The sequence below is a fragment of the Vanellus vanellus genome (assembly GCF_965231255.1).
Source record: "Vanellus vanellus genome assembly, chromosome: 2".
Classification (NCBI taxonomy): domain Eukaryota; kingdom Metazoa; phylum Chordata; class Aves; order Charadriiformes; family Charadriidae; genus Vanellus; species Vanellus vanellus.
The window spans coordinates 99,492,468-99,508,173 of NC_138906.1; the positions used below are offsets into that span (position 1 = coordinate 99,492,468).

Sequence of the window (15,706 nt, forward strand, 5' to 3'; positions counted from 1 at the left end):
GGCTATGGACGGAGCTCGTTATTAGGACTACTTTTGTCTTTATTGTTTAAAAATAGAATTCAAGAAAGTTGAGAAATTAGAAAGAAATTAAGGAAGTGCATATTTTTTTAAAAACAGTTATTTGCTCTGGGTAATCACCTAGCTGAACAGCTCTTCAGAAGTTCCTAAAAGTGTTTTCTAAAACTGAGGACAGACTTATAATCTAAATTAACGATGCCTATGTTTTTCTAAGACACAGGAGATCTTTACCTTGATAAATGAGCTTGACTATTCAGTAAGGTTGGGATAGTTCCCTTTTCTCCCCTACAGCCATGCTACTTTGCTAAAAAGCAGGATGTTTTCTTGCTTTCTTGACACAACAGCACACGTACAATCACGGTCACGTAGGGCACAGCTAGCAAAGTCACTCCCATCTTCTTCACGAAGCTTTCTAAGATTTATTTCCAATGGTGAAGCAATGTACAGTTGTACACAACAAGCTGTATAAAACTAGAATACAACACTATTTGTAGATCTATGAGATTCCTCCAAGGAAAAAAAGCACCAACTCTTAAGGAAGCAACAACAAGAGGGAGCAGTGCTGTTGGTTATGTCCTCAGCAACACATACGCCCACTGGCTGGTCCATCGCCTTTACTCTTTTCACAGAAGTGATGCGAGGAACGAGTAGAGTGACGAGTGATCTGGTGTTTATTCCTGCCATCTATTCCTAGCAATTATTACATGAATGTACAAACAACTCCCTCCGCTGGAACTAAACTCACAGAATGAAAAATGACTCTCTTAAACAGGAGAGAAAATACAACACCCAATTCGACAGACTGAAAACTGCCTCGAGCTTCTTACTGCTAGATATCTCTAAAGGGGAGGGCAACTGAACTAGAACAGCTGAACTCTTTTACTGCTCAGCTCCTTCCCTTTTTACCTGTACTTGAAACCATAATTCGCAGATTCATGTACGAAAATCAAAGTAAACTTACACTTCCATTTTGTACGCGTACCTGTTAGTCATAAACTCAGAGATTAACATTTTTATACCGTAAAAACATGTACGTCCATGACCATCAGTGTAACCTGACTTTAGTCGCATCTGTTTCTCTGACGTTAAGCCAAATGCAGAGAGTGGTTCTAAAGTTCAGTGTTAAGAAGCTAGTATGCTTTGCCGAGTGAGGTCAGTGAAAAGCAAAGATAAGCAGAACAATTAGAAACTTCACTCTCCTGAGAGTGAAACTGGGGGAGTGTCTTTTGTTATGTTTTGAAACTGTATCACCCTCTTCGCTGTAAGTTCTCTTTATAGTGAAATACAAATCATCTAGAGGTCTTCTCACTTTCATGATAGGCAGCTTATACATTGATGTTCAAATGTTTCACATGGTAGAAGGAAATTCTATTTCAGTTTTGGCCTAAGTAAGTTTTCTCCAGCTCACCAAAACATTATTTGTTTCACGACTCTCTGAATGTTTCTGGTATTAAGTCACAGACATTGCTATCTCAACAGCAGTACTAGTTCATGCAAGGCTGCAGCGTTGTGTCAAACATTTTAGCAGTAACAGCTACTTACGCTTACAGTTATTAAATAACAAAAAAAACAATGACTGTAAGTCAGCATATGGGAGCAGAAATAAAAGGATGCACCAAACTGCTAAGGGACCATTGCTTGAACTTTGACTGAGCCGAATCCAAGGATCAGGGGAACCAGGAGTGGTAAAAAAACATCTCACAATAAGGAAAGGGCTCCCACCACATCAAGTCTTTTTCCCAAAATCAAACCTCTAGCTTTAGTTTTCCTCTTTATTGCTTGGTTAATAAACATCTTTGAGGCAAGCACCTGGAATGCTCTCATAAGAACAAAGCTTGTTTTCTCCCTTTAAAATCTTGCTAACTTGTTTTAAAACTAGAATCTTTTTTAAAAAGGCGAATGTTAAGCTGTTCCTTCACAATTTTACTATTTGCTAAAAATTAAACCACACGTTTCTCCTGTTTTTTTCAAAAGTCCTCGGCAAATCTGAAATGTTTTAAAATTTGCAAAAGTGAAAAAGTATGCCTCATTTAAAAAAAAAAAAAAAAAAAAAGACACACTTACCGAAGCTCAAGGTAGTTCTGCTTTTTATGTCCCAGTCCTGTCAAGTTTGTTGGTACCTGATCTTACTTCATCTGTGCTTATCCGAACAGAAATCAATTTCGGATGCTCTCTGTGCCCAAAATAGCATTTAAAGATTAAGTATCCGGTATTTAGCTAGATAAACGATTTTACCTCATCAGTTTCCAGTGCAGTACCTTCCCCTCTGGCATTCTGTCATCCCTTCATTTAGTTACGCAAATACGTAACCATCATGTTTTCATCCCTCTGGTTCAAGAAATGTGAGGTATGCTACTCTGTGGCTGCACTAAGCAAAATGACATACTACAAAGAAAAATATTCAGCACTACCTATGGCGCATCATGGGAGTATAAACTGTGGAGAAGCTGTAGCTCAACATTTCTGAGCTTGGTCCTTACATACATAGAGAAACTGTAACGGATCCCGCAAAAAATGTACATATTTTATTGGGAGCTGGGGCAATGGACAGAAGAGCACTTACAAATTTTAAGATAACATAAACGCTTAATATTTTCCGTTCCCTAAACCCCCAAGCTGGGAAAACTCCATACACTATCACTTTTGCAAGTCCTTTACTTCTATACACAATGACCCAAGTCTCAAAATTACTAGATATATATCTCTAATGCTTCCAAAACTGTAGAGATTATGCAGCGACTTATTAATCTCATTAAAATACCTCTGGTAGGAAACTAATAATTTTAATAGGAAAGGTACATTCAATATTGTAAAACATTTGCAATATACAGTTTTTACAGCAAGTAATACACCATTGTAGATCGACAAAGATTATTTTTTTAATACATTTGGCTCTTTACCATCTCACGATCCTCTTTAAATAAATATTTAACAAAAGCGTCTCACTTCTAAGAATGGAAGTAACATCACAGATAACAAGTATATCAACCACGTTGCAGAAATGCTACAACAAAGTCCCTTTCACCCGCCAGTCTTGAGACAGCAAATCCTGCAATTCTTCTTCATCTTCGCTACCAATAGCCTCATCCTCTTTCTCTTGTGCTGCTCTTAATCTCATGGCTTCCTTTAACTTCTCCTTCATCAGATCCTGGCGGTTACGCAAAAGCTCAACACGGCGGTAACATTCACTGTTGAAAAGTAAACCACCCATTAACACTTTCCACATTAACTGTTTTTTCTACTGTGCTGGATTTTGCTTCTCCAACTTTGGATTAAAAAAAAGCTCAAATATGGTAGTGCACCTTCCCTGTATTAATCAAGTGGAAAGAGGCCAGGGGAGAGGAGAGGTGTGTGGTCAATTCTCTAGCAAGGAGATCTAATCCAAATATCTAACAAATGCAATACCACCACAGACCAATATCCACTTCCACACAAGAACAGACGTTATTCTTTGCTCCACTTATCATTTTCATTTATGGTAGAAAGGTGAGCTATCAACTGGCTATCAATTTTTATAACTTAGTGATGGCATCTCTGAAAATAAAAAGGCAGCACAAGCGTTCAGATCCTTTATCTACTTACTATGTGCTATAACAGAACATTTTAAGTAAACAATTTACTTTACTTAATTTACTTAAAAAGCTCTGTCCTTGAAATATGTTTTATAACTAGCCATTTTAACAGGGTATTTTGTTGAAAATGCCAAGTAGTATCTTTAAATAAATCAGGCTGATGTTTGCTTCTTTCATTGCTATTTGCTAGGAAGAGTGAACAAGGAAAGATTATCCACATCCTGTTTCCCCTTGCATATCTGCAGTAGGATTACTTACAGTCACAGCTGAAGATTTGAAGGCTAAAGAAAATGTGAATGTAACTGGAATGAATTTGATTTTTAATTTAATTAGAAATAGCCTGCATTTAAATGCACTCAGAAGACAAAGCTACAAAAAGTGTCTTTAAAAATCTATTTGAAACTTTTATTTTGGGGAAAAAAAATTATGGTAACAAACTTGGAAATTCTCTACAAATTTCCAAATTTGGTTCTACATACTATAGCATCCTAAGCTACTGATAAAAATGAATACTAAAAGACAGCCAGGTTTAGCTCAAGCCCTCTCCAGAATTACATGAACATTGTTAAAAGACACTCCTGTACTATCAAACTCAGTTCGAACCCAATGCTATTGTTACTATACGCTCATGATCAGTAGCATGTAAATCTGGCCAGATGGCTCAAGTGTTGCTTTAATTTTTATTGTCTTCTTTTTGTTGCAAGGTTCATTAAAATTGGAACTCATCTTTTTCTTTTCAGTCGCTACCATTGCCATAAGAATTGTTAATCAACGTGTTAAGCTACATGATAATGGTAACAATCTGTTCCACTAAGCTGTATTTCAGGTTACTTACAGAGTTTAAATCAATGCTTATCCAACCACAATACCTACCACTTCAACAAAACTAAACAAAAAACCCCACTTCATGTAATGAAGTGCATCATTCAACAAAACCTTCAAGTAAACTTTTATTAGAAACAAGGTGAGTTAGTCACAGAACAGGGCATTTTCAGTGCAGCAAATGGATAGTCAAAACACAAATCTCGTTATTGAAATTTCAATTGCAGTGCAGAATTATCAGACCTTGTTTTTTTAAAAAACATTCCCATTAATTCTACATCAATTAGAATTCCATTTAGGACATTTGTCAGAGACAGTTAGTTCAAAGAATCTGCCTTCTATTGCTTTATTTTGCCCATGCCTGCTTGCTGTATTTTCAGTGATTCTATTCTCTCTTTGCAAATAATTACATAACTTTGCACCAAAAGTCATGTTTTTATTAGGTGTTATTCTGCAATTTGAGGGAGTCTGTCTTTCTCCTTCAAATATTTAGGCGATTAATGAAAGAAAATTAAAATTAAAAATGTTTTTATCACTTTAGTCAAATAGCGATCCATTACTGCTGGAGAACAGAAAGTTTGAGGAAAAATTGATCTACTTACATCTGCTCGTCAATTTCTCCAATCTGACGATCTAGTCGTCCCTCCTCATCCTCTTCTGCCACTATTGCTTCTGAAATCTAAACCAGAAAAGCGCTAAGAAAATTCACCTTCATCCTGAATTCCACTGTTGTTCCTTTTTGATGTCTGTGTCTTCCCTTCCTCCCCTACACCTCAAGTCAGTGTCAATCTCCTATGCGTATACTCCCACCTTCTCAAAAGACTCTGGAGGCAAATACAGAAAAAACTGATCTGGTTTAATTTGAAATAGAAATTATTTTTTTTTTTCCTTAAAACTGAAAGTTAAAAGTAGTTTGGCTGCTTTGGGGTTAACCTTTTGGATTTTTCAATACACTACTATTTGAAACTGAGCATAAACAAACTACCAGCATCCAAAGTCTGAGGCTGAAATAGGAGCTATATCCCAATGCTCGGGACTTAATTACACAAGATTATTGAAAGTATTGGTTAAATATTCACACTAGATCCCGAAGTGTTTCTAACCTGTTATTTTTTTCAGCATATACTTTCTCAAATCTGAATGTCTGGGAGATGCTATGCAATCAATGGTCCACGCATAACTGAGAAGATTCCTTCTAAGCTGAAGAATTATCTGAATGGCTAATGCTAGCAAAATGTATCCACCACTGCTTTTGTATGAACATTCGCTCTGTTTATAGCGCTGACCACTTTAAAATGAGCAATGATAAATTTTTTGCACCACTTTTCTTAGCAGTTGACCTATGAGCTATCATTTACAATTAAAATAAAAAAAAAAATACTAGCAAATACTCTAGAGGAAGATTGAGAACACCAGGTATCTTTAGTGGTAGTTTTATATTGTACAAAAGGACAGATAAAAACCTGTTCCGGGAAGACTTTCCAAGCAATGCTAAACAGTAAAAAATGGAAGTACAGAAAAATTGTGGCCAACTTATGTTTCTCACACACAAAATCTTTTGTCACTTTCCCAAATTTTGGGGTTCCTTTCCAATACATTTAAAGTAACCATAAAACCCAGGTTACCTACACTTTATAGATTCTTTTTGAACAAGACAGGCAAACGGGTGATTATGTTTAGTTCTGTTTTTTTCAAGGTATAAATATGAATATATCTCATCTAAAGAAGAGCCCATAATTATGTCCTGTTTGGATACAGGACACTGATCTGAGGTATATGCTACCTTATTTAAATACAATTTAACAAATGTAACTAGATATATACTGATGACTGGATCCTGATCAAATGTTTTTTCAACTTAATTTCCCTTAAGTGGAAAATATAAGGAACCCTTTGCTCATTTATAAAGTGCATTTAACCACACACTGCATTGCAACAAACAGCTGACAAATGCAGATGTCAGTAACTCTGCAGAGCTGCATGAAACTGTTGTTTTCCTTATTGTGTATAGTATTTAGAATCAATAAAAATAGATTCCATTACTTACTGTGTTGACCTGTCGCATTGCCTTTTGAAATTCATCCCATTCTTTGTCCATCTGATCCTTTGGAGCATCAACTTTTCGCACCTAAGGAACATGAAAAACCAGGCTTATTAACAATTTATGTTGAGTGACTCTGTGGGGCACTGTAAAACAGCTGGAGACTTAGTATAAATTATGCTGTGTTCTCAGAAAAGTCTGGTCAACATACTTCAGTGTAAGTAATGTATATGAATAAGAGAGTGCAGCTTGCACAGTGGTTTTGGAGGAAAAAGAATCGGACTCTACTCCTGGATTAAAACAACACCCTTGACTGTATCATTAAAGAATAATTGACTAAGAACGGATGGTGTGGAATGTTTGGATTAAAAAAAGCGACTAAGTCTGTTAATTTGATGGTCTGTAATTTCACTATGTCAGGTGATAACTTTTAAAGTCTTCTGAAAGATGCCTGTTCAATTGTACATAGTAGCTATCTCACAAGCCAAAAAGCAGTGAATTATTTCTTTGGCATAAAATATCAAATGATTCAGTCACTAGTCTGACTGGTGTTAGATAGTCTGACTACATTTCAAATCTAGTCTATTTTTTTTGGCTAACAGAAGAAATAGTACAGCTACATACCATTTTTAACGACATGCAAAGCTTTTTCTTCTGTGCTAGACTGCATTGATTACTAAGACAAGACTGAAAACGTAGTAGCTGTAAGAACGCATTTAAGATATACAACTAAGGTAATCAAAATCAGCTTGTGCTTTTAATACAAGCAAATAAACAAGATAATCTACCTGTGTAAACAAAACTTCCACAGTTCATGACTGGAAGATGTGGCATATAAAATACGTTAGATGACAGATTATGCTTGGCTCTGGACTGGGTGGAAATTATATAGCTAGGAGAACTAAGAAGTTTGAACAGAATAATTCATGACACCATCTTTCATCTTTTTGCATTAATTTTATTATTCCTTTATTCATTCCTCTTTTGGTAACACATCCGTCACCATCATGGTAAAGACAACAGTTTGGTACTTTTTGTTCCTGAATGATTATACAAAATCCAGTAGTATGAATTAAGTTTATAGAATAAATTAGAAGCTTCCAAGAAAACTACGTACTGGGAAGTAATAGTCATCATTTCATTTTTCTGTTCTGTGATTATTTCTATCATATGTGTATGTACTGTGTTATTATGCTTTGTGGTTGTCTTTTGTAATTCATAATTATTTGTATTTCTTACAATAAATTTAAACACTAAAGATATTATTTTTCTTTGAAATATTTATCTAATCCAGAATTTATATGCTTTAATAATTCCTGATGTAAAGAACCAACATTTTTCGAGCCCACAATCTCCCTGCTAAACGCTCACTGTTAATTCTGAAAATAATGATTTTGTGTATAATTCCAATTACACACAGCCATCTCAATATAAGCAATGTCACAAACATTTTCCTTCCCCTGCATATTAACTAAACTTAGAAAGGGTTCATTAAAAAGAAGAGCACCTGCAAGCGATTCAGGGAAGAGCTTATTGGAACACGTATCCACTTGTAAATTTTATCAACTGAGGCAACAACCAGAACAAAGATCACCAACCAGCGGCCTCAGATACAAGCAGATTCTCCTTTGCCTGCTCAGCATTCCCACTTTGTACAAGCTTCTCAACTCATGATGAAACTATGTATTTGAAAAATTTAACAGTCATATGCAAAAAAAAAAAAAAAAAAGTGTGGCTTTTTCAGCTACAAATTTCAATGTTCAAAATGTCATTATTCAAAACTATTCACATATGCCAACATGTGGGCAAGAATCTTGCCAGAGCAAATAAGAGACACCTAAGCTTGTAATTGGGACAGTGGAACTAACTAAACATAAAGCAGCATTATTTTGAAGATCTCCAAATCAGAAGTCACGGCTTGACCTCACAGTCCAATTTAAATACACCAGCAGCCTTCTACAGTGTGAACAATAGGAAAATATACTTAAGGAAAATAAAAGAGCTTTTGAGCCTACAACACTATTATTTCAATAAAGAAAGAAAACAAGAAAGCCATCAAATCTGTGGTACATAAAAAAAAAGTTTGTATCGCAAATATCAGTGTTTATTTTCATCAATATTTGGTACTGTGCAAGTTGAAGGAAGTATGAATTACTTTTATCAAAATTCCAAGATCTTTAGTTGTGGGGTTTTTTTTAAGAAACACGTTGAATGCCCGCATTTCTTTTCTGAGAATCAATAAAACTCATAGTGGTAAAAGACAAGAGTTCACTGTTTAGTATGGCAGTACTAGAGATTACAGTGTATACCATAATCTAGCTATTTTCATTCTAACAGGATGTACAGCATCAGTCACATAGTAACTCTTAACACTTTTCAAAAGGATCTCTCAAAGGACATTAGAGAACTATTTTTATATCCTCAATTCCGAAGCAGAATTGGATATACAAATCAGGTGAAATGTTTCTCCTGGGATGACTCAAAGAAATAAAAGTAACAGGTGGCTTGGCCAAATCTCAGTCCAGCATTTTATAACATTTCTTACGTTTTCTTTAAGAGCAACAAAGGAACCACAATTTAAAATACATTCTGAGTGACGAATTAACAAGCTCTTCCTGCCTGCCTCTGTCCCTTTTCATGTCTTCTAATTAATACAGAATGAAATAGTTCAGTCATGTCCTTATATTCTGGTATGACTAATTACCTGGAAAAGCATCCTTACTACTCAGAAAATCATTACAACTGGCAGAAATAAATCCAGCATCATAAAGAGAGCAGATTACTTACTTTTGCATCCACTTCAGGATCATCAAAGAAACCTTCTGGCAAAGCTTCAGCAGTGTTTTCTTTCCTGAAATGTTTGATTACTATTATCCTGAGTTAACACTTAACAACCTGCTTTATTGTAGAGTTAAAAATAGTCAAGAATAAAATCCATAAATTTTTATAAAAGGAAATGAAGCACGTTTGTTTTATTTCCTGAGTTTTACCTACAAACATCAAAACTTGTTTTAGTTTGGTCTTACCTAACTCACAAGGAAGTGCACAGACAGGTTTAAACCTTGCTGTCCAAACAAGAGCTTAGGCTTCTTAAACTGTTCTTTCCAGTGTGCTGAGCACTCAAACATTTTAACAGCACAGTCTCCACTTTTTAAAGCCTAAACCACTGTCTAAAGAAGTACCCAAGTGAGCTGAACCATGACTACAGAATAAGCAAATGGTTTTCTTTAAACAGTTAAAAGCAGCTGTTGACACTAAGCTTCAAAAGTATCCCGTGTTAAAATTTGCAATTAGAGATGTCTAACAGGCACTACACTGTATGGCACTGCTCCATCTCTTATCCTGCCCCTAGGGTGTGAAATTCCTGTCTGAAACAATGCTAGAGGCTGACATACATACAAACTATTCTGAATACAAGTTAAAATTATGACAGATTTCTAAGTGATCACAGTCTGTTATGATTCTCAAATTTATCAATATTTGACTGCTTACCTTTCCACTATCTTCTCTTGTATCTCTGCTTTCTGTATGGATCCTGAATGGGAAACTATAGGAGCAGCTGTAGTTTTGCTGTCAAAGAAGTCTATAAGAAAGTACAGAAGCCTATGAACAAAAAGAACAACTGTTCAAGCTTCTTTATAAAATTCTGACTAGATAGGAATTTCAATTAATGCCTTTCTGAACCAAGGGAAGAACAGCCAGACGTTATTTCACTTGACAGCCTCAAACAATTAGAACATAAAATCAATAAGCATGCTGAGAAACACCACACAATAACAAACTAGCAAAGAATCTCCTTTCTCTACTTCTGATATTACACACCCTAACCAGCTAATAGGAGTAATTAGAAAAAAAAAATTAAAACCCTTCCATCATCAGTTAAAACACAGCTTCTCCTTATTGAATCACTTCCTATTTTAGTCAGCATTACCTGCAGGCAGAGAATCAGCTATTGCTTCTGGAGTTGGAGGTGGAATTTCAGTTTTATGCATAGCAGAAGATTTGTTTGATTCATCTGGTACCTCTTCTTTATCATCATCATCATCATCATCATCATCATCATCATCATCATCGTAATTTCCTGACAATAAACTGGGACCTGGACCCTTTGAAAGCTGTTCATTTGCACTATCTTGCTCTGTTTCATCAAAAAAATCTGCTGGTAGCCTATTAAAGAACACACAACATTACTATCTCAAACTTCACAGAAATCATTTACAGTTTAGTATCTGAAGCTTATTCAGGCTTCAGATAAAGTCTTTTATATACTGTGCAATTCCCTAAACTACCAATGTAACCACTGTCTGAAGACAGCACATACTCATTACTTTCAGTTGAAGTTCCCCATAAATGCTTGGCTTAATTCTGAAATTGCATTTCAGTTCCAGTTTTGTATTTGAATATTCAGTATCAGAAACATTAACAAAAATATCCCATAAAAAAGTGCATTTGGAGGAATGGCAGCTTAGGTAATTCCATTTCCACGTTCAGAGTTATTTGAATCAATATATCTGCTATGAACACATTACATACAAAATTCATAACTCACCGGTCATACTAATGCCACGTAAACCTTGATAACCTTCACATATGACACAACTACTTATTTTGGATACCTACTGCTGCTCAGAACTGCAGCTTAGAAGAGCCACACAGGCTCAGCAGTGAGAACACCCAGATACGCTTAGGATAGCTGCAGGCTTCCAAGCCAAACATTTTCCCAGGTTATATTTTAAAATAATCATACCGATCAGTTTAATAATGAACAAACCTCTCAACTGTTACTTTTTTGCACACACACTCAAAATTTCTACAAGGTAAGTGTCTTCTAGTATCAAGATAACAGAACATGACATCTCTGCAAGACAATAATAATTTAACCTGTGAAGAAGTGTACAGGAGACCTGCAGGCCTCGTGTGACATCTACCAACACCACAAGGATGTCCAAATAGCATCAGATATCTTTAGTGGCAGTAAAATGCTTAATCCAATCCCTTGAAGTCAAATACACTCCTGTATTTGTGAGAGTTCAACTGCAAGATATGCATCTACATAAATTTTAAGTGACAAAAAACATCTTAATAAAGATCTGTTGATGACTTTTTTAGTATTTTTGTGAATAAATACAATTTCAGTGTACATTTAAATAAACATTTAAAATTTGTCTTAATCTCAGACTGCCATCTCTTCTGCAGTATGCTAGCATTAGAGTGCATGCAACAATCTAGTGATTTTCATTCCAGCAAAGTGCATAATACCACCACATATTAATCCTTAAAAGTCTGATAGTGACAGTAAAAGAATTCCTGTTTTGTCAGAGACTCGCGAGTTAATACCATGATTTTCCCCATCTACACTAGGGAAGATGCTGCCACGTTCAGGAATATACACCAACATTAGAAAATGAGCAGAAGCAGGGATCTGCTGATCTCTGAATCTTTACCCTTGGCTAGGAAGAAGAGACAAGGAAGAATGGGGTGAGAATGCAGCAGTTGGAACAGTTACAAAAAACTCATACATAATAAGATCTACTTACCCAGATGTAGAGGTATGTGGCTTTTCATCTTCACCTGTATAACAGCCAAGAATCACTTACAATACATGCCTTTAAAAGATATATCCCTCAAACAGATTTCTACTACAGCAGCAAGTTCACAAATGCACATCTACACGTTCAATAGCACCAAGGGGAAAAAATACCCTATCCTTTAGCATGAACTTTCATGCATGGTTTGAAGTAAACCAGTGGCTTGATCCAATTGAAAAGGAATAACACCACTTCAGCACAAGTTTTTCTACTGTTTAACTTACACTGTTTCTGGTTCTGTTTGGACCAAGCCCACAGTTCCATGATCTAATTTAACCCAAAATCCCAGAAGAAAACTAGGTGAACTACCAAAAGTGCAGTTTTCTCCCGATCAGTGAAATCCCAGAGAAAGTGCAAGACAGGCTTCTTCCCTTTCCAGCAGCAACAGGCTGACATTAACTCAACACGCACTTCCACAGGAAAAAAAAAAAAAAACCAAACAAAAACCACACAACAAAAACATTCAAGATAAAATGGCTAGATTCTGGCGAGTGCTTGATAAGTATTTTACTCTCCTTACCTTTTACTCTCTTTAAGTCTGTATTTTCTGTGTCAATAGTTTTTCTCTTGACAGGATGAGATGGTGTGCTAGCAGCTGAACACGTTGCTGTCTGCTTTGTGCCTTTTAATTCTGCAACTCTCTGTAAAGTACAAAATTCAGGAAGCTCTCCTAGCAGGAACTTCTGGATCACAGCTTAAAGCACAGAGCTTTTAGAACAGTTTATTAACACAAGCTAATATCTTTCTAGAACAAGATCACTGAAACAGACATCAAATATACTGAAACAGACATCAATTATACTGAAACCAAGACCAATGTTTCTGTCAGCCTCTTGAATGATGTGACATGAGAGGAGAGGAATTCACAAAAAGGAGGCTGTACAAGTGAGAAAGGAAAGGTTGAGATCAGTGACATTTACAGCTGTAAAAGACTAGAGAAAAGAGCAGGAAGGCTGGACTCATACTAAGGTCCTGGAATATTAAGTGTTTTAAAATTAAAACACAGCAGTAGTATTAAAGACATGTTATTGTGCCCTACCACAATGATCTACTCAGAACGCAGCCAATGAACTAGGAACCCCTCAGTTCTTTTGGTCTCTTTCTCAGTACTTGTAAAATTAAATGCCGTCTCTCAGTTTCTGCTAAGCAGCAGCAGAATTTAAAAGGATTAAAAGTCAGATTTAAGGTTGCATCCAAGTTGCAAGCTCCCTGAAACTGTTTCACAAATTCTTTATCTTTACCGCTAAATTATAAAGAAAAAAAAAGCATATTTTCTTAACCACGCGCAAGATGTCAGTTGATAACATAGAGGTAACAAAGCAATCCCAAGGAGGGTTTCCAAGTCCAAGCTGCAGAAAAGCGACAGTAAAAAGCTGTCGCTAACGCGGGAACAGCGTCATCTTAAGAGTAGGTCCCTTGAAAGACACGGGACGATTCTCCTAAGCGCTGTCCTTTCAATGGGTACATCGGTTTTAAGAAAACAAAACAAGACAAAACAATGAGGCTTGTTTTTACGCTACTCTCTCCTAGCAGATGCTCAGCCGTTACCTATTCGAGTACACCTCAGAAAGCAGCAACAGTCCCTCCTCCCCCCTCCTCACCTCCTGCCCGGTTACCTTCGAACAGAAGCCCAGCCAGCGCGGAGCTGAGGCCGGCCGACACCCCTACCCCCGGACAGCCGGGGCCACCGGAGCGCCGGCACCAGCCCCCGCCCCCGCCGCCCCCGCCAGGCGGGGCGGGAATGCCGGCGGCCGCTCACCTCACGGTGCTGCTTGCCCAACGCATGGGTCTGCCACAGCAGCTCGCTCTTCACCGGGGCGTTGCACAGCGTGCAGCTCAGGTGTCCCAGGCTGTTGTACGTGGCGGCCGCCGTTAAGGGAAACAGTCCGCTGCGGCGCGGGCCCCCGCCCCTCACATCACTGCCCCGCCACGGCCGCCCCTCACCGCCACCCCGCCCCACCGCCGCGCCGGGCCGGCTCCCGAGGCGAGGCCTAGGGAGCCCCGCTGCTGAGGATATTTGGCGAAGGGCGAGTCTATCCGCTTCTTCCCCGCGTTCTGCCGCTGCTTCTCCCGCATGAGGCGCCGCAGCTCCTCCTGCCGCACCTGCTTCCGCCCCGAGCCCACCCCGGCAGCCGCCATCTTCTCCCGGAGAGCAGAGCGCAGGCGCGGGGCGGGGCCGGTGGCCAGAGCGAGGCTACGCCGGGTGGGCGGGGATACCAGCAAGCCCCGCCCCAGCCTGGCGGCCGGTGCGCGGGGCGGGGCTTCGCCTGCAGGCGGGGTCAGCAGGGCCGGCCCCGCCCCCGCAGCAGGGCGGCAGCAGCGCGGAGGGAGCAGAACTAAAATTATCTCGGCATGAGGCAGAATTAAATTCTCCGCTTTGATCATTTTTTTTTCAGTAGTTAAGCCTTTGGAGCACCATCAGAGCTAGAGGCAACATAACCCAGCTGTAGGCCACGTCTCTGAATAAATTCCCTAAAAAAGTGCTCCCAAGCAAGTAAAAAAAAAAAAAAAAAAAATCATAAAACCCAGTACATCCCATAGCCCGATCCAGAAACCCTCAGGGTGCAACACAACAGTGAAAAGTGCTCTTAAAAAAAAAAATAACAAAACAGCAAACACCCAACTTTTCCTTCTGCCTGAGCTCATTGCCAATGTCGGTGATGTTTCTGGCCCTGCAGCCCATGGAGGGGGGGGGGGGGAAGGGGGGGACCCGGCCTGGCCCGGCCCAGCTGGCGGCCGCAGTTCCAAACACATCCCACTCCCACGCACAGCCCACACCGCAAACACGGGGAACAGCACACATTCTCCCCACAAAAATACAGCCCACCTACAGCATTTATTAACCACACCATGACCAAGAAGAGCAGAGAACGTTCCATACTTTATTTTTACCATTTCATTTATGATAGTACAATAAAATAAGTTAACTAAAAAAAAAAACCAAACCAACCTAGCCCCAAGTTCCACGGTGCCAAGCACTCCACTACAAACCATGAGCAAACATTAAAAAGTCAAGAAAGCGCTTCTCCAGGTTGACGGCAACATTACCTTCAGGAGGATTTGGTCACAGAGGACGTCGCTGCATGCAGCTTATTTCACGCTTTTCCCAGAAAACAAGCCGTCCCGCCGCTCCAGGCTCTGTGACTCCCTCAACATCAGGCTTGGTTCGTCACGCTCAGCAGCTCATAGGGAGGTGGGGGAGAAAAGGGGGCAGGAAAGTGTGTCATTCCATTTTCATAAAAGACAAACTTTGTGGTAAGACATTTTGCCCGGATGGCAAATCCCAGGTGCGTAAACGCAGCCAGAGCGACACAGCAACCAGAGGAATGTGATGGGATGAGAGCAACAAAGGCAAAAGGGAGTCACTTCTCTTTTGACATGATGGGGGATGACGGGGTGGGGAAATGATTCAGTAGCACGACAGGTATCACAGTACACCTAGACTACAGAATCAGTGAGAATCTCTCTTGACTGAGTACATCGAATGTATCAGCTTGACTGAGATCTACGTTTGCCTTTACGAATTTTGAAGTATATTTAAAATCTCCTCTTCCTTCCCCTTCCTCACACAATTGTAGTCCGCCACATTTTTCCAAAGCACAGAAGTTTGCTTTTACTGAAGTTTAAGGCTATTATAAAAAAAATGAAGTGCAGGGCTCCTCTTT

At 38.7% G+C, this 15,706-nt stretch overlaps 1 protein-coding gene across 1 annotated transcript; it reads right to left on the bottom strand.

The window, feature by feature from the left end:
- Positions 1-2,351: 2,351 nt before the first annotated feature.
- ZNF830 (zinc finger protein 830) lies at positions 2,352-14,180 on the bottom strand (the record flags this gene model as incomplete). Its single annotated transcript, XM_082498951.1, has 10 exons — positions 2,352-3,206; positions 5,015-5,091; positions 6,460-6,540; positions 9,241-9,304; positions 9,946-10,036; positions 10,385-10,620; positions 11,991-12,024; positions 12,562-12,682; positions 13,801-13,900; positions 14,059-14,180. The coding sequence occupies 10 exons, from the start codon at positions 14,178-14,180 to the stop codon at positions 3,023-3,025; spliced, it is 1,110 nt and encodes a 369-aa protein (XP_082355077.1). The 3' UTR covers positions 2,352-3,022.
- Between the last annotated feature and the right edge of the window lie 1,526 nt (positions 14,181-15,706).